This window comes from Lytechinus variegatus, chromosome 8 (genome assembly GCF_018143015.1).
Source record: "Lytechinus variegatus isolate NC3 chromosome 8, Lvar_3.0, whole genome shotgun sequence".
NCBI classification, from domain to species: domain Eukaryota; kingdom Metazoa; phylum Echinodermata; class Echinoidea; order Temnopleuroida; family Toxopneustidae; genus Lytechinus; species Lytechinus variegatus.
This window is the reverse complement of record NC_054747.1, coordinates 39,369,710-39,392,780: the sequence shown is the minus strand read 5'-3', so window position 1 is coordinate 39,392,780 and position 23,071 is coordinate 39,369,710. Positions and strand designations below refer to the sequence as shown.

At 36.9% G+C, this 23,071-nt stretch overlaps 3 protein-coding genes across 3 annotated transcripts; 2 read left to right on the top strand and 1 right to left on the bottom strand.

Moving 5' to 3' along the window:
* Nucleotides 1–242: 242 nt before the first annotated feature.
* Nucleotides 243–6,527, top strand: LOC121420486 (galactosylceramide sulfotransferase-like). Its single transcript, XM_041615139.1, has 4 exons — nucleotides 243–571; nucleotides 2,157–2,315; nucleotides 4,200–4,711; nucleotides 5,297–6,527. The coding sequence occupies exons 2-4, from the start codon at nucleotides 2,167–2,169 to the stop codon at nucleotides 6,031–6,033; spliced, it is 1,398 nt and encodes a 465-aa protein (XP_041471073.1). The 5' UTR covers nucleotides 243–571; nucleotides 2,157–2,166; the 3' UTR covers nucleotides 6,034–6,527.
* A 7,615-nt stretch (nucleotides 6,528–14,142) lies between these two features.
* Nucleotides 14,143–19,947, top strand: LOC121420869 (galactosylceramide sulfotransferase-like). Its single transcript, XM_041615484.1, has 4 exons — nucleotides 14,143–14,265; nucleotides 15,097–15,264; nucleotides 15,719–16,185; nucleotides 18,227–19,947. Exons 2-4 carry the CDS (start codon nucleotides 15,107–15,109, stop codon nucleotides 18,949–18,951), a joined length of 1,350 nt encoding a protein of 449 aa, XP_041471418.1. The 5' UTR covers nucleotides 14,143–14,265; nucleotides 15,097–15,106; the 3' UTR covers nucleotides 18,952–19,947.
* On the bottom strand, nucleotides 19,795–22,828 carry LOC121419723 (leucine-rich repeat-containing protein 4B-like). Its single transcript, XM_041614181.1, has 2 exons — nucleotides 21,755–22,828; nucleotides 19,795–19,806 (listed from the first exon to the last, which is right to left on the bottom strand). The coding sequence occupies exons 1-2, from the start codon at nucleotides 22,826–22,828 to the stop codon at nucleotides 19,795–19,797; spliced, it is 1,086 nt and encodes a 361-aa protein (XP_041470115.1).
* Between the last annotated feature and the right edge of the window lie 243 nt (nucleotides 22,829–23,071).

Sequence of the window (23,071 nt, the reverse complement as noted above, 5' to 3'; positions counted from 1 at the left end):
AAATGAATAATGCAAATGCTGGCTACATCAATACGAGCGCTGACATAATTCATTATAAGTGTCAATTAGGAGTCTGTATTTGCAGACTAAACTTCAACTCTTCCAGGTCCAGTATGCCCTTACGTAAGTACTCGAAGTAGGCATCCAAAGATCATTGGCATTAATCAATAAGTAATGTATTGACAATGCGTGCGAGACACTACCTAAAGTAAATATCGATTGTCCCTCCGGCCTTTCCCATAAGACGTACCAATAATCTACGGGTGCATAATTAAGTAGTCATTCACTGCCTATGCATGAGTACTGTCTTAGCTGTATTGCCAACGGGACCTGTGTTGTTATATTTAGTGTACTATCAAGTGGTTAAGGAAATACAAACTTTTTAACTCGCATTTCCCCTGCATGCAACATTAAATTGGTCTCATCCACCAGTCTTTATCCGCCTATAGCATGCCATAAAAAAATTACTTCGCAGATCTTTAACTTTGACCTTCCAACACCAAGTATTACTTGAGGAGAATGTTATAGGGTGTGTAAAAGGCCCAGAAGGAAAGAAAACAACGACCAATTGGTGAGTTTTTACACTTTTTAATTTTAAGATGTTATAAATAAATATTTATATATATATATATATATATATATATATATATATATATATACTTTTTTTTAATCGTCACGTTTTTTCCAAAGCTTTTGCTATTTGATTTGTTTCTTATTACAGGTCTTACATCAATATACTCGATAATGAGCTTAAAATATATACTGAACATCGATCACGGACTGACGTTACACGAATAGCAACCCGATACGACATAAACATCTGACGAATATTGGTTTCAAATTTATCGTTTGCATTAATTTCTTATAAACTTGATTACTCCTTCTTCGTCTGGAAACAGTACAGCCCACCGTCTGATGTATTGTCGCACTTTAGAGAATTTTCTAGGTACTATTGAGAATTTGCATATGAAAAAAGACCCAAGTCCATAGGATGTCATTTCGAGTAAATCGAAAAAAGAGAATATTTTTTTAGATTTGGGAATATAAATTGTATTTGGCCAAAAGTCTTCAGAGAGCGTCATAGAACAAATTTAAGTGTACATTCTATAGTAAATAATAGAATTGATGGATGAGAGGGTGCATTGATATGAATGTAAGAAAAGCACTAGGCTTGGACTTGGGCTGTCTGACACTCATACCAGATTTTTCTGAGATGATTTTGGATTATCATTTACACATATTAAGATGAGTTATTGTATAAGGAACAATTGACCATATTTAACTCAAATTTCGCCATAGATTGGACTTGGGCTGTTTTAATGTTCAATTGAATTTGTTCACATCAGACAGATTTAGGTGCTTTTTGCACACAAGAAGCTGTTAATCGAATTGATCTATTATTTTCAGTATTTTCTATTTACCTCAGTCAGTTATGCTTTGCTCACTTTTACTTCAGTGTACTTTATCCATGTGTGGAGCATTGTGGCCCAGTGGACTCGTCTTCGGACTTTGAAACAGAGGGTCGTGGGTTCGAAATCCCGCCATGACGTAATTTCCTTCGGCAATAAATGTATCCACATTGTGCTGCACTCGACACAGGTGAGGTAAATAGGTACCTGGCCGGAATTTATTCCTTATGTAAAATTTTGTCAAATTAGATTTAGTCACTTTCTGGAATCAAGCTCTTCATTTTCTTTTCTTGCACGTCTCATATCACTTTCTTAAATTTATTATCCCTTCTCCCTCTGATCAACCCCAAAGATGTATTTATTTACTCACCCTCACTCTTTTCTTTATTAATTTTGAACTAAAAGTACTTTGTATACAATTAATTTCTTTACTTTTCACTGTTTTTGTACACTTCAATTTTGCTATTGTTAATTTCTGCATTATTTCCATGTTTGTTTGTATTATATTTTTGTGGTTTTATTTGTGTACTCATGTCCATTTTTATGTTGCGTTGTTTAACAGCTTTTAGCTGAAAGCAGTGTTTTAAGCCGTGTTTAAATAAAGTACATTACAAATACATGTACAACTTTTACGGCATGTACGACGGGCCCGGTAATCATAATGCTATTGCCATAAATATTGAAGACAAATGAACCATTCGACTTCATGTCTTTCATGTATTTAAATTTCTCGTCATACTTACCCAGGTTTTCTACGATGAAATCAGTCAGACGATTCGCAGGCCTTGTCACATTGGGAGGAATAGCATCTATGTTGTTACTTCTGGTCTTAAAAAGTCCGACAACATTCAAGCCTATAACGGAGGATAATAGCGGGAAAATTATAATACCTTCAGCACACACATTGTAAGTATCTTTAGGAATCACCATCACAGTGGATATCATGAGGATGACACGCGTAAGAACCAAGAAGTTACGTAGCAAAAAGCTATACGAAGGTCAAGTCCACCCCAGGAAAATGCTGACTTGAATAAATACAGAAAAATCAAACTAGCATAGTGCTGAAAATTTCATCAAAACCGGATGTACAATAAGAAAGTTGGTTTCGCTTATTTTTCAAAAAACAGTGATTTGCATAAGGAGGTGACTCAGTCGATGATGTCCATCACCCACTATTCCTTTTTATTGCTTGAATTATACAATATTTCATTTTTTTTTTATAGATTTGACAATAAGGACCAACTTGACTGAACTATGTAGTATGAAACAATGCTAATTGCACATGTTCAGGGAGGAATTGATTAGTGTATCACTTGACAATGAAGATAATATTAGAATATTTCATACTTCACATAATAAAATACAAAAGAAATAGTGAGTGGATGACGTCATAGTCTCCTCATTTGCATACCAGCCAGGATGTGCATAGCCTGTTGTGAAATTAAGCGAACCGTTAAAATGTCATAACTTTCTTATTTTATATCCGATTTTGATGAATTTTCAGTGTTGTGCTTGTTGGATTTCTCTCTTTTTATTCAAATCAACTTTATGTTGGGGTGGACTTGTCCTTTGAATTTTAATAGAACGCTGCTTACTATATGGGCCTTTGACTATTTGTAGTAATAGTAGTATATAATTGTCAATTAATTAAACGTAGTTGTTTAGATTGTGAAACAACTATTGTAAGGCTCAACAGTGATCAGCGTTTTGAAAATCTTAAACAACGTCTTTACTAGACTATGATACTAGTCGAGGCCGGTCTCAAGGCGATATTGTGCCGTCATTAGCCTCTGTATGAGTAAAGTGTTCATAGTCTATGGAATAATGCTTTCTCAAGCGGCCTTGTGAGTCGGAAGTACCAGCCTTGACTTCCCGGTTAGAACCTTCTATTTAATTTGAGATTTAGGCTATACCATTGTCATTCAAACAATATATAAATATCCGACATGAATGTTTTGTACATTTCTGAGCTATTACAAAACTTTACCAGGACCAATTACCACATTAAAAGGAAACAAGTTATACATGTAAACACTTTGTTGTTTATATATAACTTGATTTTGTTCAAACTGATTTTCAGATCGATAAAATTATACCCAATTGGCGTTTATGTTTAGCTTCCTCTTTCGGTAATTCAATTTTATTTTTATCTTATTTCATTTTTTGCTTGAAAAAGGTGCTTTGAATACATGTAGACAATCAGTTACTTTAAGACAGTACCAAAACTACAGAACAGCATAAAATCTACTTCAACTTAGATTTAGGGTAATGTCGACTTTCCATCCTTTCACACGGAAAAAATCGTAATTTGAATGATTACAGTGAAAAATAAGGCTAATGTTGAATATCTAGCACGTGTGGAACCAAATTAGATAATTAGAATCACGAACGCTAATCAAAGTCACGATTACAATATTATTCATCATTACAATGATGATTCAAGATTCACGTGTGAAAACGGCCCTTAGTCTTTTTCCAGTCAATCGTCTCGGCCTTTCATTTTTCACGTAAAACATATCAATTTTCTTTCTTGGTTTATACGCTCTCCTTTTTTTCAGAATGGTGTCTAATCCTCAATTTAGTCTATCCCTCATTCTTACACTAACTTTGGGCCTTGATTTTATACGGTGACAAAAAAATATCACCCTTCTACTGATTGATTTAATTAGTTCCTTACCGATTGCCCCCCCCCCCCCCCGGTCGGGGGAACAATGGTGACAAATATCAAACATGAACTATCTGTAGATTTACCAAAGATATAATGGGGTTTGATTTTCTTTCTCCCTACAGTCGGATCACACAAGGCTCTCTTGGACACCTTGCCAACACAACAGCGAGCCAGGGCCATTCAGGTGAAGATGAAACTGGAACATCTACTGCAAAAATAACACATTCCGACTCCCCATCTAGTACGAACACGAGCAACCAACATGGGATCGTCGATAGATTCGGAAAAAGCAAACAGTTCATTGGAGAAGACCCACATGGTGGGATGACGATCTTGGACACACCGAATCCCTCTTTGGGTAGACATGGGGACAACTCAAGCGGACCTGAGATGCATGATGAAACTAACTGCATCCCTCGAAAGAACATGATGTACCTTAAAACCCACAAGACCGGGAGCTCTACACTACAGAATATTATTTATCGCTATGGCGATGCTCATGGGCTGACGTTTGCCCTACCAAAAGCAGGTGTATACCTTGGGACGCCCTCATTGTTCAAAAGGACGTTTCCCATCCCGTCACCAACAGGAAAATACAACATGCTTGCGAATCATGCAAGATATAATCGCCACGGTGAGTATACCGTAAGCATGGTAAGGAGATATTGTAACAGCGACGAAGAACAAATTTAAGAACATAGAAAACACGTCATCAACAACCAAGAAGTCTTTGTCGAGTACAGGGTAATCAAAATAGCTTTGTTCTGAACCCTAGACAAGCGATATAATTATTTGCGATTTTTCGTCAGATCACTTACCAAGATTGAACAAATCCGCTATTCCAGCAAACAAAAAAAATGTTAAGACGTCATATAACTAAATAAACGTTCATAAAACGTTTAAACAACGTTTAAAAAATCTTTGTGCTTGCTCTGTGATTAATTCATTTTAATTTATTTCCAATTTCTTTGACAATGCCATGCTAATTTTACCTCCACTAGTGCTTAGTTGCTCCTATTTTAAATCGTACCTACATGAATATTTTCTGAACTGCTTCTACAACTCCTGCTGCTGCTGAAGTTTCTGACGTCAATAATAAAATTAAAACTTCGACTCATAGCATTGAATAAAGAATGACGGAAAAAATGATAGAAATATGCATTTTAGAACATAAACAAAGCATTGCTTAATTTTTTATTATTACCCTCTTTCACCGTAGAAATGGCCGAGATCATGTACAAGAACGCGGCGTATGTGACCATCATCAGACATCCCTCCACCCAGTTTGAAAGTATGTATGCCTACTATGGATTCAAAGGTACCTTCAAGGTGGACCTTGAAGGATTTGCGGACAAACCACTGAATTATTTTCCAAGACAGAGTACTACTCCATCACATAGTGCCCTTAACCCAACGCTTTATGACCTAGGAATGTCCAAACTGCAGATGAACAATGATGGCGCCATTCGGAATAAAATTGCTACCTTGGAGAATGATTTCGATTTAGTCCTCGTTGCAGAGCATCTTTTAGAATCGTTGGTTCTCTTGAAGGAGTTAATGTGCTGGGATTTGAGCGATGTGACGTTTTTCTCAGCCAATGCACGAACGAAATCACAAGTGGATAAAATGTCCAAGAGGACGTTTGACCAACTTTACAAGTGGAACCACGGGGATGCCCTCCTCTATGAACACTTTAACCAAACCCTGTGGACGAAGATAAAGGCGTACGGTCAGGAAAAAATGGACAGAGACGTCAGGACGTTAGATAAAATGAACAAAGCACTAACAGAAAAATGCCTGGATGGGACCAAAGCTGAAATGAGTGTCTCTGCATTGGTTAGCCGTTATGTTTTACGCCAAAGTATGAGGGACAATATCGAGTGCGTTAAAATGATCCGACCGGCCATTCAGTATCTAGAATCACTAAAAAAGAAACAAAGGATACCGGTCGGATGAGACGTCTGAAATTGTATATGACCAGCAACCCCAAAACAACCAATGAGTCGTCCTAAATTAATCTAAGATTCTTAATGAGCTTGAAGATGCACCTCACAAGCTTTAAAAAAGATATATAACTTATGTTGATTGATCAGTAATATCCCAACGAGTTTGCACAAGAAATCCAACATGGTCTTAAAATAAGCGAGGTTTTAATTTTTAGGTGACACGCATGAGTTTTGCACACTGAGTAGACACTTCCAACCTGTAATAAAAAAACTGTGTCAAAGCAACTCTTTGATCCTGTCTTACATTCACAGCTTCAACTAAAGAAGAGGAATTTATCATTTCTTCAGCTTACTTTTTGATCATTTTAATAATTGCATCCTGAAGAGCGAACTAATTACTGTTTTGGCTATTGAGAGAAAACCTTCCCTGGCGACTTATTGTTGCTTCGTTGGGTGGCTGGTCAGATATTGTCCAAATGCGCCATTTTTATTACTTGTCCTCCATACGAAAATAAATTATCAATTTTCAGATATAGAATTATTTGTGTTTTCTAATATTTCATGTGTCTCAATAGATCATTCATTTTGGGGGTAATTTATCTTTTTAAATGATAGTTGACAATGAGATAAAAGAGACAAAGATGTAATGTATTGCAGTTCCAACAAATTTAGTTTCCAGGTTATCTCAAAATTTTTGACGCAAACCTCACGTCCTCGTCAGCGGACGTGAACAGGGGTCGGTGGCCGGTGTGCAAGAACAAAAAGTTTCCCGGTCATATCATGGTATGAACAGGTGTAATGGTGTAATGAGGCGACGATTTTGAGAGGGCCAGATATTGCGTATCGGGCACAATTTATCTGTTTAAAAAAATGCGAGCGAAGCGGTCGAGCAAAATTTTTGACAATTTTTAATACAGAAATCCAATTTTGTGATAGATTTTGACATGATATCCAAAGAACAATGTATTTCACTCTTCTCTTTTTCCGTTCTGTTTTTGTGGTCTGTCAAGAGGATTCTTTGCGGCGGTATCGTGAAGAGTACCAAAAAAAGAGGGGCGCATGTGCTAAAAAGCTGCTTAATGTAACTCCCGAGCGAACGAAGAGAGCGAGAATCAAAATCACCTTTTCATTAGAATCTAACTTTGAGATATTGTTTTTTCGACATTATATTCAGTAAATAAAATCATACCCTACACCTTTCCTTTGCTTTTCTTTCCTCTTTTTTTTTTTGGGGGGGGTTCTTGATTGTAGAACTTTTTGGGCCATGGCCCAATCCTTCCACATACATATACAGGAAGTGCTATGCGGTTGGGGTCCCCGGCGGAGCCCCGGAACTTTTTAATATCAAAGCCATTTACACCTTGCAGATTTCCGCTATTCTTAATCAAATCGCAGGTGTATGCAGAATATAGCTTTTTCACAACACATTTATATAACCCACTTGCGTAATGAATTAAAAATTTTGAGGGGGTAAAACATTGCAATGTGGAAAAGTTATAACAAATATTGCCGATGAGCAAAGCAAGCTGGAAAAAAATTGCCTATTGAAATCAAATTCTAATTATTTGACAGATTTTTTATTTTATTCAGCAAATAACGCAGTTACTTCTTTCCAGTCATTTCATTCGTGGAGCATTGTGGCCCAGTGGATTAGTCTTCGGACTTTGAAACAGAGGGTCGTGGGTTCGAATCCCATGGCGTAATTTCCTTCAGCAAGAAACTGATCCACAATGTGCTGCACTAAATGGGTACCGGTAGGAAGTAATTCCTTGAGAAACTGTGTGCGCTATGAACGCCTAGCTTAGCCGGGTAATATAGGAGCGCCTTGAGCACCTAACAAGGTTGATATGTGCGCAATATAAATATCCTATATTATTATTATTATCATACGTTGTCTCCTATAATTTCTTTTATTTCCTCTTGTGTGTGGAACCAAGATCCCCCCCCCCGCGCCTGTACGCCAGTGAGTGAATGTAAAGCTTAATGTAGGAAGGGTCCCTACAGGGGGGGGGCGTTATAGACCAATTTTAAGGTTATAGATGAAGAATCCCTACTGCGTGGGGTCTGGGGCCGGTAGTTTATTTTCAATCCTCGGCAACCCGGTCGTGTTATTAAGCGTGTTTTTTTTTTAGTTGTCCCTTTTCTTTGTTTTCCAATTTAGCTTTTGACTCATTCTATCTTCGTTTTCCGCTATTGTTTGCCTCTTTGTCATTTCTTAATTTATTTCTCATCATGCTATTGCATTACATAGGCTTATTTTGAAATGATTTGTTCTTTCTCAGATGTTCTCTTTCGTTCCTTTTCCCGCTTTCCTTCCTTTTCCCGCTTTCCTTCCCTTTCCATTTCTTTCTCCCTCCCTTTTCTCCTTTTCCCGCTCTTTTCCCCGGTGAAATCCGCTAGGGGGGCAGCTTGCCCCCTTCCCCGCCTGTTACGTCACTGGTCCTCGTCAGGGATACAAAGCTTTGTATCCCTGACAGAGACGTGAGGTTTACGTCGAAATTTTGGAGAACACGTGGAAATAAACTTTGTTGGAACATCGTTTATAGAGTGATCTACAACCCAACCACCAATCACAACACTAAAATCATCCCCTATGTCCTCCACTTTAACCTCCCTGATCACTCTATAAACGATGTTTCAATCATGGCCATAGAACACATAGACAATAAATACCGTTAAATCATCTTGCACCGAGAATCATATTGGATCACCACTCTACGTACCCTCGCCCCAAACGGAATCAATGTTGATAATTAGATCCATTGACCCATTACATGCCCCCTACACACGCACACACACGCACGCACACACATGCACTTCACTTCACTTTTCCTCTTACCTGCACACCTAGCCGACACACTCCCAGACACTGGAATGATAGGTAACCACTTCTTTTATCATTATCTGATCCTGTGTAATAATTATATATACATCTTGAATATATACATACATATGCATAAATATCTTTGACAATTATTGAACCCTGTACATACCTTTTCGACTCATTTCTTGCAGTCTCACCCGCCCCAACAAGCCACTTTATATAGTTTTATAGCTACGTCTTTTTACCCCCATACAGTTCAGTATATGCTTAGTATCCTGATCACTTGACTATATTTGATTGATTATTAGGATTTCTTTGCCCCTTATTGCCGTATGTTTATTTTGCTCTTTATGTTTATCATGTTGCTTACCGCTCAAACATCCATATTTATCCTACGTATATATCTCCATGTGCAAGACAATGTACTTTTTATGTCAATCTCTCAAATATTACCTGTATCAGGAAAATCCGTTAAGAAGTAAGAAAGTTCAAAGTTTTGGATTTGTGACGTCATAGACGAGCAGCTGCCCCATGTGTTATGTAATATAAAATGCGTGAATTTCATGATGACTTAATTTTGTTTTCTACTCATGATCGGGTGTGAAATTATTTGTCTATAGATATACAAAAGATACAGTAAAAACCATTTTCAATTTTCTGAGAAAATGACATTTATTTGATTTTTACCATGTGCTCGCATATGACGTCACAAATCAAATAATTGAAATTCTAATAACTTTTTAATTATTTAATGATTTTTTTCTCAAACCTTCGGCAATATTTTTTAATTATTTTTTCTGCTATTTTTACAATAAACTATTTGTCAGGGTGAACTTCCCCTTTAAAGAGGGCAAATGAAGAAAAAAATACGCAGATTTATAACAAATGACTATCAGATTTCTTTTCAATTCAATCCTATATGCAGCGTGAAAATCACAAGGTCGAGTATTTCAAGGTATGTTATATATCTATACACACAGTTTCTTAAAGGACAAGTCCACCCAATCAAAAAGTTGATTTCGATAAAAAGAGAAAAATCCAACTAGCATAACACTGAAAATTTCATCGAATTCGGGTGTAAAATAAGAAAGTTACCACATTTTAAAGTTTCGCTTAATTTCACAAAACAGTTATATGCACATCATGGTTGTTATGCAAATGAGGGGACCGATGATATCACTCACTCACTAATTCATTTGTATTTTATAATATGAAATATTGAATCTTTTAGTTTCTCCTCGTTGTCAAGGGAAACAACAATCAATTCCTCCCTAAACATGTGGAATTAGCATTGTTTAATACTATATGGTTCAGTCAAGTTGGTTCTTATTGTCGAATATGTAAAAAATGAAATATTGTATAATTCAAACAAAAAAAAAGAGTTGGTGATGGACAACATCGACTGACCCATTTGCATGTCATTGAGTTGTGTATATTACTGTTTTGTGAAAAAATAGGCGAAACTTCAAAAGTCACAATATTTTTATTTCACGTCCGATATTGATGAATTTTTCACTGTTATGTTTGTTTTTTTTCCTCTATTTATTCAAATCATCATTTTTCTGGGATGGACATGACCTTTAAATGAGATGAACTGAACTTCAAAAATAAGGGGAAAACGAGAAGTGTAAAATTAATACAAAATGAGCGTATTGTCGTTGAGGGGAAAATCTTCGAAAAATAATAAGGGAAAAGCATAATTGTGTGTAAAATACCTCTTTCTCTTCACATAAATGTTATTTTTACCTCCCTAACAAATATATGGGTCACAGGCATGGAGGGTAAATGCAAGCAAGATTTTTTTTGAATTGCCATAAATTTGCACTGCAATCAATTTGTAATACTTAAAGGCAACATTAGGAACAATATGAGAATTGATTACATTTCAACAGGGTCAATAGTGTCAATACATCTGTACGGTGTAAATCGATAAGCTTGTGCGTTACACATATTAGATGCGAGTCAGCACTGAGCATGACTCTTACACTTAATTCATGCATAATGGCTGATCCGCCGGTGCCCCCCCCCCTCCCTTTAAACCATAATCAAACTTTGTAATTTGAGAAATAGCGATTTAACAAAGTATGTCCCCCTTGAAAGTGACATTTTTTGCTTGTCTAATTATCCGCAAACGAAATGAGCTTCGATGTGCTCGACAAATTTTCGTCGGTAAATTGCCCCCTCCCTTTTGGAAAATCCGCATTTTCATTATGATGCAAGATACATGTATGACCCCTTTTTCAGTTTTTCAATAATGCATGACGCCTTGTTAAAATCAAGAATGCATATATCACAAAAAAAAGCAAGAATGCTCATAGCATTTTCATTATTTTATTTTGATATACATGTAAGATAAAAGAACACAATCGATTAAATACGTTGGTCACATGGTGTAGGTACCGTGGCCCGGGATCGAACCCCGGATTTTCAAAATGTTTTATCAGGCCACGGCGGCTCGACTCGAACCCCGGAAAAGATCGATATTAGTCCAGGATAGAAGAGGCATAACCTTGTTTTTTTATATATACAATATTTTTTGATGGTTTCTTGTCAATTCGAGGGTGCTGATTACGAATCTGAATGATGCCACTCGTGTAACCTTGAGCATTTTCCGCAAATTGGCAAAATCCAATATGGCCGCCAAAATATGCAAATTACCCATGAAAATCATAAAATTGTCCGCACATTGGCTGTGAAATGCGTGAAATTGTGTGGCAGGAGTGAAATACAATCTTAAAAAATAATTTTTGACAAAAAAATATTTTCCTGATATTCAAAATGGCCGCCATAGGCCATTGTATACACTATCATGTACAATATGAATAGGGAAAACTAATTTTCACAAAAATGAGCACTAAACTGCAAAAAATCGCGATGTATGAATGAAGTAATATATGCAAATCACCATTACTAACGAGATATAGCATTTGTAATGTCATATATGGGAAAATTGCAGTATTTTGATATCTAAAATAGCCGCCACTGGCCCAAACAGTATTGCGTACAATGGCAATGGGGGCCAAAAAATTCTCAAGGGTGATCACTAAAATGCTTATTATGAAGATTAAACAGTTGGAATACTGACTATAAACATAATTATTAACGGAATATATTACTAATATGCCATGTACGTGGTGAATTTTGTATTCTGATATTCAAAATGGCTGCCAAAGGCCCTAAAAGTATTATACAGAAATGAGAAATGGGAGAAAAGAAATCACAAGAGTGAGCGCTAAAATGCATATATATGTGATAAATTAATTGGATACTGTCTAAAAACTTATTTTCTTACGAAATATATCATTCAGGTTTTAAGTTTGTGTTAAATATTGTATTTCGACTTTCAAAATGGCCGCCATCGACATTAACCGTATTATGTGCAATGCAAAGTGGGAAACCAATATTCACAGGAGTGAGCACCATAAATGCACGTAATAGTGATCTATGAGTAAAATATTGTCTGAAAGCATAATTTCTATTAAAATATATCATCTATTCTGCCAGTTAGGTGATAAATACGGTTATTTTTAAGTTAAAATGGCCGCTACAGTCCATTACGGTATTATACACAATATGAATGGGAACAAATCATTTGAACAGAATTTGGCTTTGCTTGGTCAAATGGTGATGTATGAGTGGAACGTTGTCTGAAAACATTATTTATAACAAAATATATCATATCTTATGTACTTTAGGTGATAAATACTGTATTTCAACATTCAAAATGGCTGCCATATGCCCTTTTTGTGAACATGATTTGTCTCCACCCAAAATGTATATTATACGATAAGTGCCTATGGTGGCCATTTTCAATTTAAAAATGCAGCATTTATCACCTTAATTACACAACATTATGATATATCTAGTTAGAAACCATGGTTTTAGACAATTATTTACCTTTACATCACAATTCACAATTATATGCAATATTTAGAGTCAAGCAAAGCCAAATTCTGTCAAAATTATATGTCCCATGTTACAATGTACACAATACTTTTAGGACCTATGGCAGCCATTTTGGATTTCAAAGTACACCATTTATTACCTCCACCATGTCCACGACCCATATGTGATGTATTTAGTTAGAAATAATGTTTAAGACAATATCTTTACCCATACATCACAGTTATATGCATTTTATGATTCTCACTCTTGTGAAAATTAGTTTCCCTGTTCGCATGTTACATAATTTAGTTAGGGCTTGTAGAGGTTATTTTGAATGTCAAAATACAGTATTTATCACTTATATGAAAGAAGAAATGCGATGATTAAAAAAAATGTTTTCAAACAACGTTTTACTCATACAACAGGATTATATGGATGTCATAGTCAAGCAAATCCAAATTCGTACAAAATTATATGTCCCAATTCACATTGTAGATAATACTGTTAGGGCCTATAGGGGCCATTTTGAATTTCATAATACAGTATTTATCTCATGCATGACAAAAGAAATGATATGTCTTGCTATAAAACATGTTGTCAGACAATATTTTACTCATAGATCACAATTACATGCATTTTATGTTTCTCTATTCGCATTGTACATGATGAAGATAGGGGCTATGGCGGCCATTTTGAATTTCAAAATACAGCATTTACCACATAAATGGCATATTTACAACTATGTTTTTAGTCAGTATTCCACTCGTTTATCTTAATAATATGCATTTTAATGCTCAATCTTCTCATTTTTTTGCCCCGGCCATTGCCATTGTACATAATACTCTTTGGGCCAGTGGCGGCTATTTTAGATATCGAAATACAGCAATATTCCCATATTTGACATAATAAGTAATATATCTCATTAGTAATGATGATTTGCATATATTACTTCGTTCATACATCGCGATTTTTGCAATTTAGTGCTCATTTTTGTAAAAATTAGTTTTCCCTATTCATATTGTACATAATAGTGTATACAATGGCCTATGGCGGCCATTTTGAATATCAGGAAGATAAATATTTTGTCAAAAATTATTTTTTAAGATTGTATTTCACTCCTGCCACACAATTTCATGCATTTCACAGCCAATGTGCGGACAATTTTATGAATTTCATGAGTAATTTGCATATTTTGGCGGCCATATTGGATTTTGCCAATTTGCGGAAAATGCTCAAGGTTACACGAATGGCATCATTCAGATTCGTAATCAGCACCCTCGAATTGACAAGAAACCATCAAAAAATATTGTATATATAAAAAAACAAGGTTTGGTCAATTTCCTATGGGGCCTATCCTGGACTATATCGCACCTTGATGCAAGATCAATACCGATTAACACAGTAATCGTGTCTTCCATGTGTAGAATAGCTCTGTAGCAGGTCTCGGCAGACGTACTCTCATGGTAGTATGGAGATTATTATGTGTTTAACATTATATCTGACACGAGACGTTATCATTGCATAATTTAATAGGTAAGTTCAATATAATGTGTTTGTGGTGTGTGTGTGTCTGTAAGGGTGTGTGTATGCGTGTGTGTACATTTGATTAGCTTTATAATAATAATGATAATAATAACGTTTTATTTACCCAGCGTAGCCACTTCAATCATAAGACTGCTCTACAAGCGGGCCCTGCATAACATAATATGTTATTATTACCCTTCTTCGGTCTAAATGCTGAGCGCCAAGCAAGAAGGCAGAAGGTCCTATTTTTTATAAGTCTTTATGACTCGGCAGCTTTATTTGAATACCATGTGTAGTACGGGCATACCCCCAAGTTTTGCTTCTTAAAGGGCCCTGGAAACGTTCATATGTATCATGTATTAATTGTATGATCTTGGCTCCATGTCACAATAAGTTGATATGATAGCGACCCTCACTAGAATGTCAACTACCATGACAACTGTGAATGTTTTGTTTCCTGATTGGCTCTAATTCCAATAGTAGTTGGTATTTTATCAAGATCTGCTATCATATCATTTTTTTAAATGGAATCATGATCATTATTTTTCGTTTTTGTTGTTGTAGTAGTATAGTAGTAGTAATAATAATAGTAGAAGTAGTAGTAGTAGTAGTAGTAGTAGTAGTAGGAGTAGGAGTAGGAGTAGTAGTAGTAGTAGTAGTAGTAGTAGTAGTAGTAGTAGTAGTAGTAGTAGTAGTAGTAGTAGTAATGGCTACTTATATAGCGCTAAGGACACTTTCGCTGCTCGTGGCGCTTCTAGAAAGATAAATATACACGCAATTTTTATTGACCATGCTAAAAATTCTCTTCATTTTCGCTTATTCGTGGTCATTTGTATTCAGGTTTGATGCGATGAACGCAGTCAGGAGGTTTGCGAGTATTAGTGTATTAGGAGGAGTCGTATCGATGATGCTGTTCCTCGCTTCAAACATACCGACAAAGTTTATTCTTCTAAGACATAGTGATGACAATGGCGAAGCAAGATTCACAGCATATTCAGCAAATCAAGGGTAAGTGGTTTGTACTTCAGCGATATTGTTGGACATATGACTTTTTTCTTCAACCTAAAACGTATGGGGGAGGGGTAACCGACCCCGCCACCGTCCAAAAAACAAAACAAATGAATAAAATAAAAGTAAAACAATCCGTGACCGCACGGCCATGTTACGTTTTCTAAGCATCTTTTAAAACCCGTTGGTCTCCCTTTTATACATGAAAAGTGGAAGACAAGACCTCCACCCTCCCCATCGAAAAGAAAAACGAACTGAATTAAGTCAGGGACCAACAATTCTTAAATTTGAAGTTCTGGCTGCGAATGTTTGAGTCGATCATAGTTTTCCAACAAGTACTGTCTTTAGATGTATCTTCCATTTCAGCTTACAATGAATTTCAAATTTTGAGGTACACACCTTTTGATTAGATAGCAAAATGCGGGTTTTAACGCCTTATTAATTTTCTTTACAGTCAGACCGCACGAGGTTCTCTTCGATACCTTGACAACATCACAGTGAGTCTGGCCTATTCAGCTGAACATGTAGTTGCAGGAGCTTCTAACCGAACAAGAACCAGTTATGAGTTCTTCTTCAGTACCAATACGAGCCCCCTACCTAGCAGCGTCGGTGAATTTGAAAGAGGAAAACTAGGTGGGATGGCGAACGCAGAAACCATGAGCCCTTTTGAACAGGAGAAGCGTGATGAAAGTAGATGCGTCCCTCGAGAAAATATAATGTACCTTAAAACCCACAAGACCGGGAGCTCTACATTACAGAATATCAATTATCGCTATGGTGATGCTCATGGGCTGACGTTTGCCCTACCAAAAAGAGGTGTACATCTTGGGACTCCCTCATTGTTCAACCGGACGCATCCTGTCAAGTCGCCGTCAGGAAAATACAACGTGCTTGCCAATCATGCAAGATACAACCGTCCCGGTGAGTAGATACTAAAGAGTTCTCGCATTTACTACGGGGAAACTCTCTATAACGCATCGATTCCTTTGGAAATGCAATTAAAATCACAATAGAGAGCTATAAGGCTCTTGTCGATAGTTGGTGGAATGGGAGAGCAGATCATCCGAATATTTGCCGCGGACGAACAATTGCAAATATGTCAGCCATAGTCATGCTATGACAATGCTGAACTTGCACTTTCAAAGGCATTGGTGCGTCGTCAAAAGTTTCCCGGACTTTCCCCCGTAATGAATGCGAAAAGTCCAGAGGAATACACTGACTACAATCACTTTCTTTCAACGCTACGACACAATACAAATCGAATGCATCCGAGAATGAATCAACAATGGTACACCAAGGCTTCATGATCTGTCATGAGAGATGGTAGATTATGAAACAAATTATTTTATCCCTACAATCATATGCAATCAACCAAAATTAAATGTCTTCGTCTATTGGTTTTATGAAAAAGACGCAACAAAAGTACATCATAAAAAACGTATTTCTTATAACGGAAACAGTGTCGAAGCTATTGGTCCGATTTCGCAAAGTTGGTGTTGGAAATTCGTGCTTTGAAACCTTGGTTAGGTAGATGCCTCTGCTTTGAGTATGCTATTTCATCGCGTATGTTGAGAATGCGTCCAATAATAAATACTTGCTCCTATCACAAGTGCGCTAAATGGACGTTTCTTGCTATTAGGTTACATCATCATCCCATTGTTTGAAATATAACAAATCAACTATTTCTGTTTTCATATTTACATAAACTGAAGGATGATTGAATTGCGGCAACTTATATAAAAACGTCAATTCTGATAGCGCTCTGTCAAGGTGGCGAAATCTCGCATTTATACTGGACACTTTTTTCCCATCATGTCCTTAAAGGTATTGTTTAACTTTGTGAGCAGCCGATTTAAAAAATTTCGAACCAAGATGAAACATGTGTACAATTGCATGTATTAGAACTAATTAAGCCTGACAACAACCATTATTGAGAATGAAAAGCTAAAACTACAAGGCAAACCCCGATTTTGTAAATAGGTGTCTTATAGACGCCTAAATACTACACAAAAGTGTATGGGATAAAATTAAGATGGTGTTTCCGGTCACTTAATATTTCAATTTTTGAAGCACTAAAAAATTATTTTCGAACGCAATTTTTTTCTGGGCTTCCTTTTTACAACATATCACAGACACAGGTGATAAGTGTGACCTTTTAGCTCAGATTTTTTAAAAGTCAAACCAATGTTAACCAGTCACTTTAATATACACGCTGAATTACTCGGGCGGATTCAAAATCCCTTTTATGATTCCGGCCATCTTGCTTTGCTCACCCACTGTCCTCATACTAATTTTAATGCGCTTTGTATCTTGTATTAGAAAGGGCGCTATAAAAATGTATTATTATTATTATTATTTTTTTGCCTTATCTCTTGCTAATTACCGTCTATGTCACCATTACAATTCCATATTTTCAGATCTTTTAAAATATGTAAACTATATATACGACTCTCTACGTTTCTGTTTGTCATTAATGCACACAATTATGGTACATTCATATTCTACAGCTCGATATGTACTATGCGTTTTGACATCTTTGCCTTTATCCTTCTAATTCAATAATTTAAAAAAAATTATGAAAGGTAATTATGAAAAAAATGAAAATATTGCTTTCGAATAAATGGTAAATAATTGTACATATTTCTAGCCAAAAACCAAAATTTCTTCATCGTAGTTTTCATTTTCATCTAATAAATCAGGTTTTTAAACATGATATCCGAAAGGATATCATGTTTAAAATCCTCTCTTTTCCAACTGAAACTTTAGAAGAAGGTAAAGCTAATACCGAGCATTAGATTTTGAAAAAAAAGCTGCCTGTTTTATATTTTTTATCAGTTGAGTGTACCTATTTTGATCTAATGCATGAAATAAAATAAAACAGAGGCAAGGCGCCTGCGGACAGATATCTATTAGCAAATGAAATATTTCATGAAATACATTTTCGTTTGTTCTTTCACCATAGAAATGGCCGAGATCATGTACAAGAACGCAGCATATGTGACCATCATCCGGCATCCCTCTACCCAGTTTGAAAGTATGTATGCCTACTATGGATTCCAACGCAACTTCAATGTTACCTTGAAAGAGTTTGCGGACAATCCACAGACATATTATCGAAGAGAGATAGCTAAACCTCACCACACTGCACTCAACCCGACGCTGTATGACCTAGGAATGCAAAAACCGGAAATGGCCGATGAGTGCGTCATTCGGAATAAAATTGCTACTTTGGAGGATGACTTCGATTTAGTCCTAATTGCAGAGTATCTTTTGGAATCCTTAGTCCTCTTGAGAGAGTTAATGTGTTGGGATTTGAGCGATATGACCTACTTCTCATCCAGAGTAAGAACGAATTCAGAAGAGGAAAAAATGTCCAAGAGAACGTTTGAACGACTTTCCGAATGGAACCATGGCGATGCCCTTCTTTATGAACATTTTAACCGAACCCTGTGGACAAAAATAAAGGCGTACGGTCAGGAAAGAATGGACAAAGACGTCAGGACGTTAGAAAAAATGATCAAAGCACTGAAAGACAAATGTCTGGATGGGACCACATTTTTTAAGAAGGTCACTCACTATGTTCTAAGAGAAAGTATGAAGGACAATGTTCAGTGCATTAGAATGATTAGACCTGCTTTTAAGTATCTACAAACACTCAGAGAGAAGCAAGGAATACCGATTGGTTAAAAGTTTCAAACTATATTGTTGATTTACAAGAATTTTTATGAGCCAGTTATCCATTTCTTTAACATGACTATAAATTCACGTTCTTTATTCATTAATTTTGACCTCTTTTGTTTATTTCATGATGGTTTATGTGTCTCTTTATTCATTTTTTCACAAGGACCTTATGCATGTGACGTCATGATCTCAAAGCGCCCTCCTTCAGAGGATATGGGAATAGCGTGAATGTAGTTGTCAGAGATGTGCCAGCTGCACATCACCAAGGCACGCAAGGCAACAGCAGTGAAAATAACCTTTGAAATGGCACGATGACGCAAATGTATAAGGTCTATTCATAATACGCAGATACGCCCACACCCACCCACACACACACACACACACCAATATGTTTTAGTATTATTGTGTCACATTTGGGATAAGCCTTTACATGTGGTTGCTATGCGACCATTTGCAGCGTTTTGCTATTAAACTATGTATTGATAATGACGCTCAATAAATATTGCAATACCTTAATAAATGGCCATATGCAGAAATAAAATATATAAAAAACAAAAAAATACAGATACCAGAAATAAAAGCGTGAAAGGTATAGCTGCAAAGCAAAAACCTCTTACAAGTGTAATGTAGAACATTTGGTAAATATAAATCCATGAAAAATACAAGATCAACAACATTGAATTCCAACGGATTAAATGATATGGCAATGGTGTTAACAGCCATTTATTAATAAATCTTTTAAATTCCGACAGATCTAGGACGGATTTCATTTCAAAGAAACGATATTCCAAATGTAAGCCCATCATAGGTTTATTAGAGTTAGAAGTACGACATTTCTGTACAGATTGGTTATTGGACATCCTTCAAATAAGAGTAACAAAAATGACGAAGAAAACGGGATTGCTGTTATAATACATAATTTACACATTGAACGTTTCTGTAGTAAATCAAGGCTGCTCCAGATATCTATGAAGATGGTACATGTAAACGAAGATTTGTGTATTTGCGTATTTGTGTTACATTCATTCATTATTCATTAATAAAGGATGAAGTAAAACAGAAAAGAAAACATTTGAGTGTTGCCCCATGCTATTAATGTGATGAAACAAGACTTCGGGCTTGTAGGTGATGACTGACTGGCGTACGGTTTAGATGTAATTTCGAATTCATTTGGGGGGTTAGTTACACCTGAGGCGGGGGACCAGTTTTCACATAAGTCGTGTTCCATGTTGAACAAACCAACGAGCATCCTTCCATTGTAACTAGAAGGAGACATACAATGTACTCCGTCGACACCAGACCGCAAAAGCCATCTCTGAAGGTTTCTCAAATTGCAGTTGCAGTCCCAGGGGTTTGGATCTAGGTGGATCCTTTTGGACAGTAGAGGAAGCGCTGATGAATCCAAGTACACCAGGCGATTCCCACCAAGCCGGATTGTCAGGCTACTGCGATTGATGAAAGCTGATTGTCCTATGAAGCTTATCTGGTTGTCCTGAAGATTGATTTCATCTGCAACATAACATGAAGTAAATGTATGCCGAGGCACGATGTCAATAGAATTACCCTGCAGATCAATGATCTTCATCCGTGGCAATTTCCCAAAAGGGTTTCCGGAAAGTGTGGAGATTCGGTTATGGCTTAGGTCAAGGTTCCTGAGTAAAGGGGCGTCAATGTTAGGCAGAATCGCTAGTGCATTGCAGCAAAGTCGAAGCGAGAATTTGAGGGATTTGAATTCAAAATGCCAAGGCACGCCAGGCAGCTGTTGAAACATTGTCACATTGTTCATTTCAAAAGCCCCAGACACATTGCTGCAGTTTGGTATTTGTATATACTCCCTTCCTATCGTAGTATGCGAGAGTGAGATTGTGTCGAGACTACCTATAATTCTTGAGGAAAGGTGTTTCAAGGGGTTTCCTTCAAGGTTTACTTTCACTAAGCGATTGCAGTTCTGAAAAGCATTCTCGTCTATAGAAAGGATCATATTCCACCCAGCGTCTACCTCTCTTAACTCACACTCTGTCTGACAAAACGTGACGTCACTTCCGCAATTTGAATTTCCATGAAATTGCATGATGGAATTGTGGGAACATCTGAATACTTGGGTTCTTGTAGGAAGAGATATATTACGCAGTCGGTTATAGTTGACTAAAAACTGATCCAATTTGATCCCAATCCAATCCGGAGAAGCAATGTTTGTTAATAGATTATGACTGAGGTCCAGTTTAATCAACCGCCGAACAGAACTAATGTTTAACTGATCCAGAGATATTATTTGGTTGTTCTGTAAAACGATTTCAGCTACATTATGAATCCTAATTGCTTCATCTGCTCGATGTCCTATTACATTCGAACTGATGTTGAAAAACAAAGGTCTATTTTGAAAGTCTGTGTGTATAAACTCCACTATTTCAATTTCGTTGAACTGTAGCTCAAGACGCCGTAGTTTATACCAGAAGGTGACGTCAGGGATTGTTGTGAGTTTGTTGTGATTCAGTTTGAGGATAGAGAGATTCGGACAACCGACAAAGGCGCCAGGCACAATGAATGCTACTTGATTATCAGATATATCAAGGATCGTGAGATAATCCAACTTGATCACGTCATCAACAGTACTAATGCGATTTCCAGACATGTAGAGTATAGCTAATTCTTTATTTTCATTTATCGCGGTCCAATTGACAGCAAAAATATTGTTTTCGGATAGGCTTAGGTAATGTAGACTTGAAATGTTCTTAAGAAATCTTGCGTTATCGATCTGATTCTCATCTAGGTACAACTTCCTAACAGAATCGCACCAATCGTCACTCACGTTCCCTTGAAGAACGAATTCGGTGATACTGTTGTTTCGAAAGTCTATGACACTAAGCTTTGGATACGAACAGGTGCTGAAGGTTATGACTCCAATCAGTTCAGAGTGTTTGACAGTAAGGCTCCTCAATTTTGGAAGTGTTGGGAGGTTACTGATACTGCTTACCAAAGACTTTGAAATGACTATAACCTCAATGAAGTGCACTCCGAAGCCTATAATATCCTGTAAATGGCTAATTCCCATACCACTTATGTATAGATCAGTTATTCTGCTGGAAGAGCTTTGGTTGAAATGTGTCCCTTTCTCCAGATGTATCTGCAATAGTGTGGTGCCCTGGGGCCAGTGTGAAATCTGCACAACGTGTATTGGGTTACCTGCTAGAAAGAGTTTCTGAAGCTTTGTCACGTTCCGCAGATCAGGAAGGGTCCTGATACCATTGTCACGGAAGTCAATTAAAGTGATCAGATGTACCGACTGTATTTGGTGAATGTCAAAAACCCGAATATTTGATGATACGGCGGCAATGATGTTAACCGGAAGTGACAGGTTCAAGAATCCTACTATGAAGTTGTTTGAAAGGTTTATCAGGGATTCACGGTCGCCAGCAAAGTCGAATGTCTGTTGACTGTAGCAATTCACCCTCTGAATAAAATTGAATGCAAGGTTGATGATACGGATTGGGGGTATAGAGAACATGTCGATCAGACCATTCTCATCAACGTGGAGAGTCGACAATTTAGGAAGTCTAGTGAAAGCTTGAGGCTGGATAGCCGAGATGAAATTCGCCGTTAGGCGCAGGACAGTAAGGACTGGTAATGGAAAGAAATCGTCATCTTGTATAGTGGTGATCAGGTTACGAGACAGGATGAGATATTCTGTTGTCAAAGGAATACCAGCGGGAACGGACTTGAGATAACGGTTGCTGCATTCGACTCTGGTTTGCCCGACACAGCTACAGGTCTCCAGGCACAAGGAGTGGTTTATCCAAGCCGACGAGGATGCAGATGAAACAAGAAGGCAAACCAGAAGTGCCACGTGATAGCCTTCATAGATGCGGAAGTGCCAAGGTTCCATTGCAAACTAAGTTCAGACATTCAAATTATAGTGACAGAATAGCTCGTAATTTCATTATCGAATTGATACCGAAATGTGCTTGCAGAATTTTTTCCACTCACTTTATATCCAGTTTCAGCTCGGTACGTCAAAGTCATAACCAGATCCATATTGTGTGTGTGGTTTTCATTTTTTATTTTTGGCGATTGAACACTAATGGGCGAAATTAGCATAGTACATCTGATTTGTAGATTATACACGGAA